We start from the raw sequence: 15709 nt of genomic DNA, 5'->3' as shown, positions 1-15709 counted from the left end.
AATTGAGAGATTAAATCCACATAAATATGCCGCCAGTAACCAAAATTGATTGTGAAACGAAAAATCACTTAGCGAGAAATTAGTGATTTGCAACTGTTACAATTAATTTGCTGTCTTACATTTTTGGGATATCTTTTGTTTGTCACCAGAAACCACATAGCCTCCAACCTAACCAAATTTATGGCAACCTAGTAACGAATATCCCTAAATCCTAGGGAGTAATCCATTTTTGACACGAGAATATGTCAATAACATTGTCAAAGTAACAAACAATTGAAAAATTTTGGTGTTTCCAAATTAATGGCCGCCACTGTACAATATCACTAAAAATTCCGTCTTCAATATTAAAAAAAAAAAAAAAAATGGAGACCACAAGGAACAATAAATAAACATCCATTAATTAGTTTAGTTTAAATTATTTTCATTGCATGAAGTGTTTAAGAGCAGGTGAGGATAATAAACTCCCAACTTGTACTTAAAAATTCAAATTTAATTTTTTATTTGAAAACCAATTAAATTTTAGATTTATTCAATATATTCTTAATTTCACAAGCATGTGAATATAAATGATCTCCTAGAGAAAATGTTACTAGCGAGAAAAATTGTCCCACTTTAGTTTGTCCACAACTAAAAGCCAACACTAACAAGAAAAAACGGAATTAATATGATAATAATATGCAACACAAAATACATAATACCCTATAAATATTTTAATAGTAACCATAGATAGAGTAAAATTTCAGACAGGCCTACATTAGCGAAAAAACATTGTCCCACTTTATTTTGTCCACAACTTGTAAATTTGTTTCATTTTATTTTTGTTTGTTTTCTTGACACACAATTATTCTTGTGTAGAGTCAATCATTTAAAGTCATTTTCAGATTTGTAACCCAACAGAAATTATGTACATTCGGTCTGGTGCTATGCCGGCCAAAAAATTTTAGCCGTCAATTTCTGTCCCTTCAAAAAAAAATTTGTAAACCATACTTTATTGTCATTATGATTACCGTCTTGATTATGATTGGTATTTTTTGGGTGGTAAATTTCAAAACTCGAAATTATTTTGTCATTTTCTACTACACAAACGTTTACCTCAGGTTATCTATGCAAAACTGCTCTAATTTTGTTCATTCATATCGGATTTTTGGAATATCTGAGCTTTAAACAGTTTAAATTGATTGTCAGAATAACAATATGCATGTCAAAATGACAAGAATCGAAAGTGGGGTTACGGTTCCTAAAGGTTTATTTACACTTTACATGAATGTCAAGATAGTGACGGCTAAAATTTTTTGGCCCCCATAGTAAGTATTAATTTTGTCAAGCTAGGCAATAGGCAACCAGTAAAACCAGTTTGTTCTGGGCTTGCACATCGTAGATCAGGCTAATATTATTCGATTTCTGGTGAAAGAGTCGGCAAACTTTCAAAGCCTCCTTCGTTCCCACAATTATTTATAGACACTCTGTACAATTATTACTTTTACAATTTTCATTTTTTGATCGAATTCATCCAAAAGTACAGGGTGAGCAACAATAACTGTTTCAGTTGGCAAAAAAAACTTTTACATGAAATTTTCAAGACTGAATTGTACCTATTTCTGTTTGTTTTATTGACGCTATTGACAGCTGGTATATATTTCATATTTAAACGTCTTGGTTTTTGTATTCTTTTATTAATAAAATGGTTTTCTCGTTGGAACATGACATAAAAGTCACCAGAATTTATTGCCAACTCAATCAGTAATTATTGTTGTTCACACGGTAATTTTTTTATTATTTCTATCGTGAAATTCCTAGTTTATGTATCAAAATTGCGTGAAATATTTTTCGGGAAATAGTCCTCGTGCACTTCGTGCACTCGTAAAAATATTCGCGTATTTGGCATGCACTCGGGATATAACTACTGACTATTCGAATATCAAAATCCAAGAAAGTCCCAGCCTTAAAAATGACAAAATAATTTTGCGAATTTGCAAAAATTTTACTTAACAATTATGTTACACCGGGTGTAGAATGGATTTTTGTAGATAGGCACTTTACGTGTAAAAGTAAATATTCTCGGATATTGGCTCCCCTAATTACCTCAGAACAAAGCCTTAAGGCTCCACATTCCCTCACGTAGCGTCTACATGGAGTTATTTTTTTCCGATTTTTTCTACAAAATCAACTTTGAAACAATGCTTGACTTTTGGTTGGTTAGTAGGCACCTAAACGGAGGTCAATGACATTTTATTTTTAAAAAAAGTATAATACATAATAATTAATTTGTAATTAAATAAAAACGCGAAATCATTTTTTTTTTATTTTTTTTGTAGTGGAACGTTTTTTCGAGGTAATAAATACTCATTTGATAGATAATTAAAATACGGAGGTCAGTAACATTTTCTTTTTTCGTTTACTGTCGTAGTTTTTTTGACGTTTAGGTACTTAAGATGACGCTCCCTTTGCCGCTCGAACATAGTTTATGACTACTTTTATGACCGAGCGTTCGGTCAGCCCATTGCTTTCGGCCGTCATTTATTACAGGGAGTCTTCAACGCATTTGTGCTCTGCAATTTTTGCGAAATTATAAAAAATAGGTCGCACTGACCAGGATTGTCATAGATTCGCGTGACATAAATATTATGCGTCATTTTTGATGAAAGAGTAAGTGAAAATGTTTTTGTGCGAGAAATATACAATGAATTTTTTTATCAATGGAAGATAGGGAAATCATTTTTTCTACGACAATATCGAAATATGTTTATTTGAAGAGCGTAAATTCAATCATAAGAAGCTACATTTTGTAAGGAATTTCATTTTGCACCTGTTGCTAGGCAAGTTGTTAGGCAATCAATGCAAAATGAAATATTTTGTGTTCGATTCATTCATCTCTACTGTTTTTGACCACGGCGGCTTAGCTAATTGGAGTAGGTTGTCGTAGAAAAAGTACAGTAAGTATGTAAGTCGCACAAAATAGCAATTTTGCATCATTTTGTGCTTATTGCATAATACAGAGTTATTCACATAAGATGACGATCCTGACCAGGTAAAAATGCAACCCAAAATACACTTTACAAGGCATTCATTGTGTTTTGGTATTTAAAAATTAAATCAGGAATCCAAGCAGGTATTCTATTAGTTTGATAGATAAATCTTCTATATATTTATACTAAAAAGTACAGCGCTTCCAACAGCGAATTGGAAATTTCCCAAATATCGATAGTTTTGAAAAAAATAATTAATAAATTTAGATTAATCAAAAATGCACATCGTAAACTTCACTCTGCTGGGACCTATTGGGTGATTCAAAATGATTGTGGCCAAGTATGGCAACTATGTACGAAAATTTATGTGGCAACTATGTGGATGAGGTAGAGTTGTCATTTGTATGACATTTCATAAGCGTGCATTTGATGTTTTTGATATCATTACACATTGATTTTGACAGTTTTCAAAATTGCGCGACTATGAACTGTCAAAGAAATATCAACTCTAACCTACCCACACAGTTGCCACATAAATTTTCGTACATAGTTGCCATACTTGGCCACAGTCATTTTGAATCACCCTATATGTGAAATGTTGAAAATTTCTATACACATGCAGCGAGTCAAATGTAACTAAGATATTGGAAAAGTTTTTAAAAAAAGAATTAAGTCGATAGCCCGTATATTTTTTGAGACAAGATTTTTTTTATTCGAAGAGCGAACGCACGGCGGCTGCTGGCAGGCAGAAATAACCCGGCACGCGTATTTAGTTGTCTATCGATGTAGGGAGTGTAGCCGTCTAAAAACAATAATTGTAAAATTTTGAGTAGGTATTTTTTTTGTATTTTTGCTAAAATTGAAATAGGGTATTGGTAACAACTATGAATGAAGTATGACATTGACAAATTTTTGGATGTCAATTCCAAAAGTCAGTCATAATGACAATAAAGCATGAACTACATCCATTTTTTTTTTGAACTGACATAAAAGTGACGGCCAAAATTCCATGGCCGTTGACCAAAAGCATCATCTGTTGGTGGCAATTGTTGAGCAGACTTATTGGAGGTTGTAGTCAGTTTATACCTCAGTTGGTTAAGTGTGTTAATGGTCTCTGTTTTATTTTTAAAATGAGACAGTGCGAATTTAGTAGAAATTTTAACAGCATCGGTCATAGTGATCGAGTTTAACTTCGCCAACTTTTTGCATGTTTCTACTGGGTACCTCAAAATTCGCGGAACAACTTAGCAGTGCGTTGTTAAGTAATATTTAAAATATCGCTTAAAATATTTAAAATTAGCTTGACGTTTCGTTCTGACAGTATCCAACAAAAAATAATATTCTTTGATGTTGATTTACTTTGAAAATATTTTTCTAACATTTTCAATAAGAACAGGAGAATCGACGAGATATAATATTTTGCTTTGCTTATGACGCTAAATATCACAGAAATTGCTGTAGCTAATACGCATCACAGCAAAACATAACCAGTAAAATTCGTGTCAAAACTAACAATGAAAAATTGTTGTAGAGAAGCATTGTTGCAAGTTGGGAATTACGTTGAAGAACATATCCTTGTAAAGCATGAAACTCTTATAATAAATCACCCCAGTAAACTACATTGACGAAAAAAATACCACCCACCCCTTTGGTGTTTTTTCAAGAAAAATGTGATGGTTTAACATCAAATAATGAAATTCCTAAAAAAAAAGTAATTGAATATTCATTTTAAAGGCTGACACATTGGAGATGTCATTTTAGAATATTCAAAAATATGACAAACCTAATAAAAGACCGGAATCGAAAAAAGCAGCACCTTGCATTGTTCTTCTGCCAAAATGTCAATTTTGCGTGGAAATTTTTCGGATATTCAGCCAAAGAGAAACCTTTCCTAAGGTGAAGCGAATACCACAACCTTTTTTTTTGTAATGGTGTGAAAGTAACAAGTATTCAATTGAAATGTTCATCAAGTTGGCATTGACTTTATTTTTTAAAAGACAACAACATCGTAAATTAAGTTGGTTACACAAAGATAGCAACAAAGATCAAAGCCAATTTGATGAACTTTTCACTTGAACACGTGTTATCTACCATAGCTTATCTATCCTTCTTAAATTAAAAAAGAATTAGACAATGTATGTGCATCAAGGAAGGCTTAAAATTCTGCAGTGATTGTTCTTGCAAAAAAATCATAACAATGTTTCTTGTTTATATGACGATGAAGATGACGAAGAAGAAAGCATTTAAAGTAGGTAAATTTTAGCAAAAATACAAAAAAATGTACTCAAAATTTTACAAAAAAAAAAAAAAATTTGTTACACAGTCTAGGACTGGTTTACAAATCTGAGGGGCATGATGACCAACTCAGTAGACCGGGACCAATGGCTTAACGTGACTTCCGAATCACGAGACAGAATATAGCCTTTTTTTTTTTTTAATTTCTCCCTGGGTCGGAATCGAACCCGCGACCCTCGCGTCCCTGAGCCGAAACGGACTCCCTACATCGATAGACAACTAAATACGTGTGCCGGGTTACGGGCTATCGACTTAATTCTTTTTTAAAAAACTTCTCCAATATCTTAGTTACATTTGACTTGCTGCATGTGTATCGAAATTTTCAACATTTCACATAGGTCCCAGCAGAGTGAAGTTTACGATGCGCATTTTTGATTAATCTAAATTTATTAATTATTTTTTTCAAAACTATCGATATTTGCGAAATTTTCGATTCACTATTGGAAGCGCTGTACTTTTTACTACAAATATACAGAAAATCATAATTATAGCTTCAATAGTTGAATTAACACAGCGTTAAATGTTACGAGGAACGTAGTTTTTCGGACTACACGTCAACTACGTGTAAAGGCCGTGTTCAAAGTTCGGTCCTATTAAAAAAAGTTGTAGATGACCATTCCTTATGCCCCAAAATGTCCTCTACAAGATAGTATATTTAGCTCTGATTTAGTTATACCTCGGTATCACTAAAAGTCATAATTTCAGTCCGATTTTACTCCACTATTATGTGCATTATGATAATGCCGGATAATGTAATAGGGATCGAGACTGCTTTGTAAATTGTCTTTTGGGTTGCATATTTTTACCTGGTCAGGCTCGTCATTTTACCGGAATAACCTTGTAGGTATATTATTATTTAATGAAACATTTACAATGTACATTATAAATTTTAAACTAAAGAGGTGGACAAATATTTTAGTATTTTAAATGCTTAAGGGTCGTCATCTCAAAGTAAAACTTCCAGTTTCGAGGAATTTGGGTTGCATAATCTGTAAATGTTGAATCTATCATGTCAGCTGAACTTTCTCATGCGGGAGTTACTTACGGTCGCAAAATGCTGAAAGCGGTCTTCCAGGTAGATTGATTGTATTATGCAAATTTTCTTGGCCAGAAATATTATTTTTTTAGTTTTGGAGATATGATATCTCATAGTTTCTACTTGGTAGGACAGGTAAAATGATGATTTTCTGACAATTTAAATTTAAATTAAAGTATTTTCTAGTGTTCGGCAAAATCGATAAATGTATTTCAATAATTAGAAGGCTCTATCTGGTGTGGGACGTATAATTGGAGCTAGGATAAAAAAAGTTTTATAGGTATGTTGGTGTAAAAAATAAATTTTGTAAAATCTATGAAAAGTCAAACGAAAGAACTCCTTCCCATATGTGTTATAAAAACTGGAATGGAACATCAACATCCATGGAAGTCGGAATTATTTTAGATGGTTGGTAGTAGTAGTGTCGTTAAAAAAATTCGAATTGGCAAACCCTACGTATCAAATTATTTTGTGTACAAAACTGAAATGACACGGGGGTCAAATTTAATATTTTTCAAAAGAATTTTTTTTTCGTGAATTCAGTGATGTAACATATGCATATCTTATTTTAGTCGAAACTTTATAAAAAATTATCGAATTAATAAAAACATTTAAAATGTAAAATTTAGTTAGCCTTGGAAATCGTTAGTCGTTTCCCGCTTGTATTTTGACTAAAAAATAAATAAAAGTCAATAATAAATGTAAAAATAAGAGAATTAACTGAAACAGAATACATTTTAATAAAAAAAAAACAAGTTTAAACACCAAATAGGTACACTTGATTTCAAAACTTTCGCGTACACCTATTTTTCGCTGTATTAAATCAGGGTTGTAATTAATCAATCTGACATTTAAACTTTTAAAAAGTCAAAATGCCTCGACTGACAGAGTGAGACAAAGTTTTGATGCTTTCCAAATTAGAAGATGAGTGGTCCATAAGAAGGGTTGCTACTCATAAGTCATAATAGGCTAAATAAAAGCACTGTTTAAGTAATAAGGAAAGAAGAGGTGGGAACAAGAAGGGACCGTGAGTAGAAGACCGATCATAATTTTTTTAATTGCTGTCAATGTCATCTTTAACCTAATCTCAAAATTACCCGTTCACACTGCTTAAATTTTGCAAGTGTAGATACATAATTTTCTACTAAAAAGATTTTGAAAATGGCGGCGATGTGGGCATGTGTTACATCACCGAATTCACAAAAAAATACACTTTTTAAAAATATTAAACTTGACTACACATGCCATTTAAAAAAAATCAAGTTAGCGTTGTATCGTCAAAACAAATGATGTTAGAAAATATATGAATTTAATTTAAACATTTCCAACTGTGTGCCAAATTTCAACGAGCTCTGCTAAACCGTTTTGAAAATATTTAGCTCTATAATCGATTCACGACGAATGTGGATGAGGGGTGGCTATGACGACATCTGGTAACATTGTTGGTAGTATCTACAAAACAAATAAAATTCCCTAATAGAAACTTATAGCTTTCGTGTTAGGGTAGGTTGATTTCAATTAAGGTTAAATTATGTGACAGAAACGATAATATTGTTGCCAGCTTGAACGTATTTCGAGTTGAATCATACTTTGAGTATGAAAGCCTCTGAAATTCGAACTTGAATATTATTTATATATGTGCAAAGTTTGTTAATGCTATATGTACACTTCTATTCAAAAAAAAAGCGTACACGTATTGAGGGCTACTGTAAATGGGGATAAAATTAATTAATCGTTTCCAAGAAAACGCATTACTGACATTTTGTATGTATGTCAAATGTGTGAACACTGTTTTTTATAAATTTTTAAATTGTTGTTAGATTGTTGAGAGTTGCCTTTTTCCATAAATTTGTGAATAAAAGTTTGAATTGTGTTTGTAGTAATTGGTAATACTTGCCTAATAAAAGGCAAAACATTTATACACATTAAAATCTCTGAAGAATACATCGATCAAATCCAGCTATCATCACGGGTTTTGTTACAGGTTTCTAAGTAACAACAATTAAAAGATAGGTTTACGATATGGCAATCTAGCCAAAATTGTGCTCACTACTTGTACGCTTTTTTTTAAATAGAAGTGTACATACAGGGTGTAACAGAAATAAGTACATTAATTTTAACTGGTAATAGAACTCATCAAAAGGAACAACTTTTTTCTTTGCCATTTTGGCGAAAAACGTTGCGTAATGGCTTAAAAAAATAGGAAAGATTTTCCTAAAACCGTTCATATCTCCAAAACTAAGCTACCTAAAAACGTGAAACAACCAAATTCTTACGAAGTGGATTTTTTGCTATACGGGTGGATTTGTTTGAATTTCGATTTCTGCGTTAAAACACGTTTTCTGGATGAAAATGGACGTTTTTTTCACATTAGCGGTGATCTCAATTAGCCATTGCAGTATTTAGTGGCGTAGGACTATTTTAGTGGAAAATCTCTCCAATTTTTTTTTGGAATTAAACATCGTTTTTCAGCAAAATGTTAGATGGAAAAGTTGTTCCTTTTGACGAGTTCTATTACCAATTAAAATTAATGCACCTATTTCTGTTACACCCTGTATAACATAGGTCCTAATGCAAAACTGTATACAGCCGTTTTCTATCCATAATTTTTTAATCAAATTAAATTAGACAAAATTGTTAAAATTTGAATGTCGGAACAATAATGTCATTTTTCTGACAGGAAAAAATATAAAATTGAATTAGTTTATCCAACATGATAAAAATAAATCACAGCTACCCCTTATCCACATTCATCGTGAATCGATTTTTTTTGAATCGATACTTTTTAGCGACCTGTATGTATCAAGTGCAAGGCCAGTTACATATTAAAAAGCGGAAACAGTGTTATTTTGTCGTCTACACACAAAAAAAATAATTGAAGTACAGTTAATTTGAAAATTATAGACTACACTTAATTTTCTACATTGTAAAATGCACTTACATTTTTTGTCAACAATCAATGTCATCAATCTAACCGAAAACGCGAAAGTGCTCATTCTTTCCAAATTAGAAGAAGGGTGGTCGATCCGGAGGGTAGTCCAGTATTGTAACGTCGCGAAGAGTACCGTGTAGAGGATAAAACAGACAATATTATGGTGCTTTAAAATATCAGCGACATTTTATGTTGTCAAACTTACTTAACCATATAAAAAATATGACGTTCAAATTTCAAAAATGCATCTTTACATGTGGAAAAAAACTGTACTAAATCGACTTCTTGATTTTTGAGGTGTACTCGATAATTTTGAAATTAACTGTACCTACGGGGTAGTCCAAAAAGATGATAACTCTTGGAGCAAATATGTTGTACAACAATTAGAAGAATCTTATCTGAGCGCTTACCTGAAATAATTGATGCCAGGCGTGCCAAAAATAGGCCTGTTAGATGTATTTTAAAAAAAGACCTATAATAACAATGATTAATAGCATGCAACTATTACTAAATTACGCGTATTTCAGCATTAATTAAATAAAAACTGCTGTAATTTTTAGTATTTTATATATTTTTTGGCAGCCGATAATTAAATTTTATCGTCGTGTATAAAATTCTACTTTTTTGTACAGCATTGTGGATTATGCCTATCGGGGAAAGCGCGTTAAAAAAACGGGCCTTTTATTCTACCTCTATGGTGGTGTGGAAAAGAATAAATAACAAAGAATAAAGAAGTATTTGGCTAAAAGTATAACTTGTATTCGAAGTAATACAATCACTCCATCAGGTAGTAAAATGGAAATTAGCTTTTTTTGGGTTTTGTAAATCTTGGGCTGCTGATATTGTTGATTGCCATCATCACACTTTCGAACTATAAGTTTCATCAGAATTTAACTGATTTCAAGAAAAACGAAGATTTCTCCTCACTGGATTATACTTTCATGATTACAATGAGCCACTTTAGAACTCGAACAAGTTAAAATTGAGACCGCTACGAGTAATTACGAAATTCCGTTTGTTTAATCGTGACGAACAATTTATTGCCTTAATCTAAAAATCAAAATTTCTCCTCATTTGATTATGTCAAAAGGAATCGATAGAACCGTCGAGCAGCGTTCCAACTTCAAATTTGAAGTTTTTACGAGTAATTTGCGTTTACATGGGTTAGTATAGTGCTACGATTTTGAGATGAGGACCCTTAAACTCGTTACCAAAAGCCGCTAAATAGTAACCTAATCGGTCTCGAAAATTATTATTAATTGGATCACAAGTCCAGAAAATGATATTTTGCGAGTGTGAGTGATATTGCGTAGCCGAGGCGGTTTAGCCGAGGCGAAGCAACACGAGCACTCGCAAGACATTTTCTGGACGTGTAATCCACAAAATTTTTCGTGCCGACAAATTTAAATCATTTTTAAAAAGTAAAAAATTTGTTTCACAAGCGGAATCGAACCCGCGACCCTCGCGTCTCTGAGCCGAAACGGAGTCCGTTGGCTACATTCAATGCTGCCTGCCCATTCTCTAGTCAAGGTCACTGTTATAAGTACTAGGCCGGGAATTTAACGTTCCCGGCGGATTTTGAATCATGTAAAACCGTCGATAACAGCTGGCGGCATGAAAAAATTTTTGCCGTCACTTTCTGTCATTTCAAAAAAAAGGAATGTAATCCATACTTTATTGTCATTATGATCACCGTCTTGATTATGATTGGGTTTTTTGGGTGGTAAATTTCAAAACTCGAAATTATTTTGTCATTTTCTACTACACAGAACGTTTACCTCAGGTTATTCTATGTACGACTGCTCTAATTTTGTTCATTCATCTCGGATTTTTGGAATATCTGAGTTTTAAACAGTTTAAATTGGTTGGCAGAATAACAATATGCATGTCAAAATGACAAGAATTGAAAGTGGGGTTACTATACGGTTCCTAAAGATTTATTTACACTTTATGTGAATGTCAAGATAGTGACGGCTAAATTTTTTTGGCCGCCATAGTACGCCGATAGAATTCATCTCGCATGTAAAATTTCTCATTTTTACTTTGTTTACACATTTCCAATAGTTTTTCACAAATTCACAAAACGATCATAAACAAATTTATTGATATTTGGATTGGACAAGACAACGTCTGTCAGGTCAGCTAGTACGCAATAATAACGACATTGGTTTTGTCTTTTGTTCATAAGTGGCCAGCACCGCAGCAATAGATTTACATTTTCCTCATGTCTTACTAATTCAGAAATGAATGTAGTTTTGAAAAATGCTTTGTTTTTGATAAATACATTTGTTATTCAAATCAAAAAACATCAATACAATACAAAATACTAAAATGTTAAAAAGATAATAAAACACATCATAAGAGTGTTCGATTTTTATTAATTTAATTCTACTAAACTTACCTCATTTTTTCTTTCGCTTCTTCAAATGAATCAGTATACCAGTAACCATGTTGAAAAGCCGTAATTATACATTCTTGTAGAACAGTTGCTTCTGGATCGAAACGTTTTATTTTTTCCGGATTACTAATGGCATGACGTAATTCGGCAACTGAGCTTAGTAGACCAGCACCATAGACGCGCATTTCGCCTTCTTGCTTACACAAACCAAACTCAACCGTGAAAAAATATAACTGAAAAAATTGTATATGTTATGCTTAAGAATTTTCAATTATGTACAGACTGATTCACATAACTTTCCGACCCTAACGAAATTTAAATGTAACCAGTAATACCTACGTTATTCAGTGATAACTTAATACCTTTATTTACTATGAAATATGGACACTCCTGGCACTATTGACAATCACTTGACAGTTCCTTTTTGTATAATTCTGAAATCGCTTTTGTTAATTAAAATGTGCTCCAATGACGAAAGGATCGATATGATATTGATAAATGATGAATCAGTTTCTTAAATAAACAAAAATATTGTCGATTAGGTACTATGGCGGACAATAAATTTAGGCCGGCCTGTCATTGGCTTGACATCAAAATGTGAAGCTGGCATTATGTTCAACTAACCCCATTTTCGATTTTTGTCATTCTTGTCATCGTGACAGCGATAATCAAAATTAAAATTGGGAAAAGAAGCGCGCACCAGAGAGAAGTGCTACTACAAATCAGTTATGCTAGTGCGTCATAATCTGTAAGTTACGAAAAGGGAGAAGGAAACGCCAAACAGCTTGAAAATCTTCAGTTTGACAAACTGACACATCAGTTATAATGACAATAAATGATCGCTTGCATTGACTTTTTTGAAATGTCAGAAATTTGCCGGCCTAAATTTATTGTCCGCCATAGTACTGTCATTTTAAAATTTTTGTAATTGAGACTTCTGTGAGACTTTAAAATAATTCATGTTTTTGGATCAAGTTATGAATGAAAAACGTTTTGCTGGCTGCATCTAAATTTGCTTAGGGTCGGAAAGTTATAAAGATTTTACTTTTCGTAACCAGTTACGAAAAGTGTGACGTTTCCAAACGTCAATAAATTTGAATTAATTTGAAAAGTCTCATTTTATATGTCAAAATTTGAAAAATTGAATTTATTTGTAAAAAAACATGTATTTAATAATTATGCAAATTAGAAAAAATAGCATAAAAAAAACCTCCTGCCTGCCTGCTGCAAATCTGACTCGTGTCTTAATATTAAGTTTTATAAAACTCATGTTTTAATATACATATGTACTATTATTTTAAAATTTGTAAAACCTAAACCTTTGCTATACTAATAATGAATACTTACAGTGGCTAATTTATTCACATCTTCTTCGGAGGCTCCTAGTGAAGCTAACCCTAATTCTTGCGAGAACTGTGCAAAACTTGGATTTGCAAGTAAAGGCATGTGTCCTAATAACTCGTGACAACAATCTCTGAAACATAAATCTCAACTTAATACAATGTTTTAAGTCAATCTGTAAAAAATTACGGTTCTGGTGTATAGAATGGATCCGACGAGTGCCGTATGTATTGGGTACAGTGAAATACACGGAAAGCTAATCCAGACAGAAAATCTCTTGGACTCAAATATCCGGCTACAGGTCGAAGTTGAAATCCAGTTTTTCGTTTTAGGAATATATTTACATCTTCTAATTGTGGTATATTGTCTACTCTGTAACCACAGTATTTTTCCAGCTGCGGCCAATTCTCTAGATACTCTCGACAAGCGTGCTTTGGATACAGTTTGTGAAGTTCACGGAAGACGGTCCCCCTTTCAATTAATTACTTTTTTAATTAAATCACGTAGAACTTGCTAATCTTTAAAATCAATCTAACCTTATATTTTTTATAAATGCATTTCTTCGAATATACAGGGTGTTTCAGCTAAGACTTTCTAGCCTAATATCTCGGTTATTTTCCAACGAATTTTTGTGAAATTTAAAACGCAGATATTTCAGACGGTGAAGAGTAAAACCCCATTAATGCAATAACTCAAGTCTTAAAAACGTAATTTTTACATGCCTTTTTAAAATGTTGAATCACTTAAGATTTGTATCAAAAAATGTATGGAAAAAAAAAAGCTGTAAGGAGAAACTCGTCCTTGAAAGACGTCTGGTTTGCATGAAAAAAGAAAAAACTGTGTTAAACGTGGCTGCAGATGCAAAAACGTAGACGCGTATGAAACCAACGCGCGCCATCGCCGAATTTTGGTCACCCCTTTTCGCACAAATCCAGATGACATATTTGACGTTTATCTCTCTAATCTTACAAACACTTACAAAGTTAAAACCTACATTTGGACGTAATTTATTACACTGGATGCTTTAATTCTTCCATAAAGGACTAAAACACGATCGAGATATTTTAGCAAGGTAATTTAGTTCACGTACAGCCGATGGACAAATAAAACTGGGACAAAAATGACAATCACATAAGTCAAAATTTACAAATTGCATGGTTTAATTACGGCTTTATCACAAATAGGTTAACTTTGGTATGACATATTATGTAGACACTGATAAATATATTGACAATTCAATAGTCTGATTTACATAGATTAAATTTTAAGTGTCCCAATTTTATTTGTCCATCGACCGTACGTTTCCTGTGTCTTCAAATAAATTGATGACTCTCTGAACCTTAAATTTTGTAAAGCCTACATTTGGATAGTGTTAAACGAGAAAACGAACACTGTCATTGAAGTTCTTGCGACACTCTTCATAGGCAAAAATTGTTTCCTTTTTCAACAATATTGAAATTTCTGCCATTGCTATTTTTAGAGTATTTTCAATAAATATATACAATTTGACCTTTCTAATAAAATGCGCCCATTTTTGATAGATTTTAAGGGCTGTACAAAATGTTGCTTGGCAATTTTTCATCAACTGTTTCAAAATACCTTCAAAATTTAGACTACATTTCTAACAATAAAATCTAATCATTTCGTTGAATCAGACGACTGATTTAGTTAATTGTTTGTGTAGACACCGGTTTTTTAATGTTTAACAATCTAATAGTAAATGCGCTTAATTTTCAATAAAGGAAACATGTGCTAAAATTACATTTCTTAACTTGAAGTAATTTTATTATCACTAGTTGAACCTTCACCGTCTGAAATATCTGTATTTTAAATTTCATAAAAATCCGTTGGCAAATAACCGAGATATTAGGCTCGAAAGTCTTAGCTGAGACACCCTGTATACAGGGTTATTCACGAGATGGGTACTTCCGTCAACATGACACTTAAATTTAGCTTTAGTGATAATTTACAATTTTTCGGCAAAAAATTGTATATGCATCCCGGGAGTGAATGAATAAACATCATCCACTTCACTCCCTCGGTGCATAATATACAATTTAGGTTTGATAGATGTCACGTAACGACAACTGGAAATTGTCTTAATAAAAGCAGTCTTGGATTCATTAAAAAATAAAAAGATCAATTGGTTCTACGCGTTTGAGAAATATGTTTATTTGGTTGCGTCGGGAGGTTGTTAGGCCCATTATTACCTACCTACTCGTGAATACCCCTGTATTATTTCTTTTGAATTAGAAATCAAAGTAAGTTGGATAGATTTGTTAGAAATGTCAGATTGGCGGTTATCTGTATTTAATCAAAATTCAACAAATTAATTAACAAATTAAGTTAATGTAAAAGGTGTTAGAAGTACTTCGAAGTGTCTTTCCACACTCTCCATTGATGAGGATCATGTCGGTCTTTTCGTCGTTATTGTAAAAATACATTTTTCGAATTGACAAAATTTTTTTGGTTTAATGTCAAAGATACAAAATTAAGAGCAATCGTGGATTCAGTTATAATTATGTATTTTCAAAATTTGAGATAAAAAGTTATTGCAATATGTATAATGGGGTGCGTCAAAAAGAAATTCAGAAGTACCTCTCGTGATTAACCCTGCATACCAATAATATATTAAACGCCTCGAAAATAATATATTGTGGGAGTGAAAAGCTTAGAACTAATTCGGAAAAATCGAAATTGTAGTACTATTCCGGAGACAAAATCTTGGCCAACATTTTTTA

General features: G+C 32.4%; 1 protein-coding gene across 1 annotated transcript in view; it reads right to left on the bottom strand.

Moving 5' to 3' along the window:
- Trhn (tryptophan hydroxylase) overlaps positions 1–15709 on the bottom strand; it is a 56799-nt gene that overhangs the window by 15576 nt on the left and 25514 nt on the right. The window contains exons 5-7 of the mRNA XM_069062046.1: positions 13158–13439; positions 12975–13101; positions 11631–11860 (exon numbers count right to left, since the gene is read on the bottom strand). Of these exons, the coding sequence (XP_068918147.1) occupies positions 11631–11860; positions 12975–13101; positions 13158–13439 (639 nt within the window). The remainder of the gene's footprint in view (positions 1–11630; positions 11861–12974; positions 13102–13157; positions 13440–15709) is intronic.

The sequence above is a fragment of the Tenebrio molitor genome, chromosome 1 (assembly GCF_963966145.1).
Source record: "Tenebrio molitor chromosome 1, icTenMoli1.1, whole genome shotgun sequence".
Classification (NCBI taxonomy): Eukaryota; Metazoa; Arthropoda; class Insecta; order Coleoptera; family Tenebrionidae; genus Tenebrio; species Tenebrio molitor.
The sequence above is the reverse complement of the archived record's forward strand: the minus strand, read 5'-3'. Positions and strand labels throughout refer to the sequence as shown.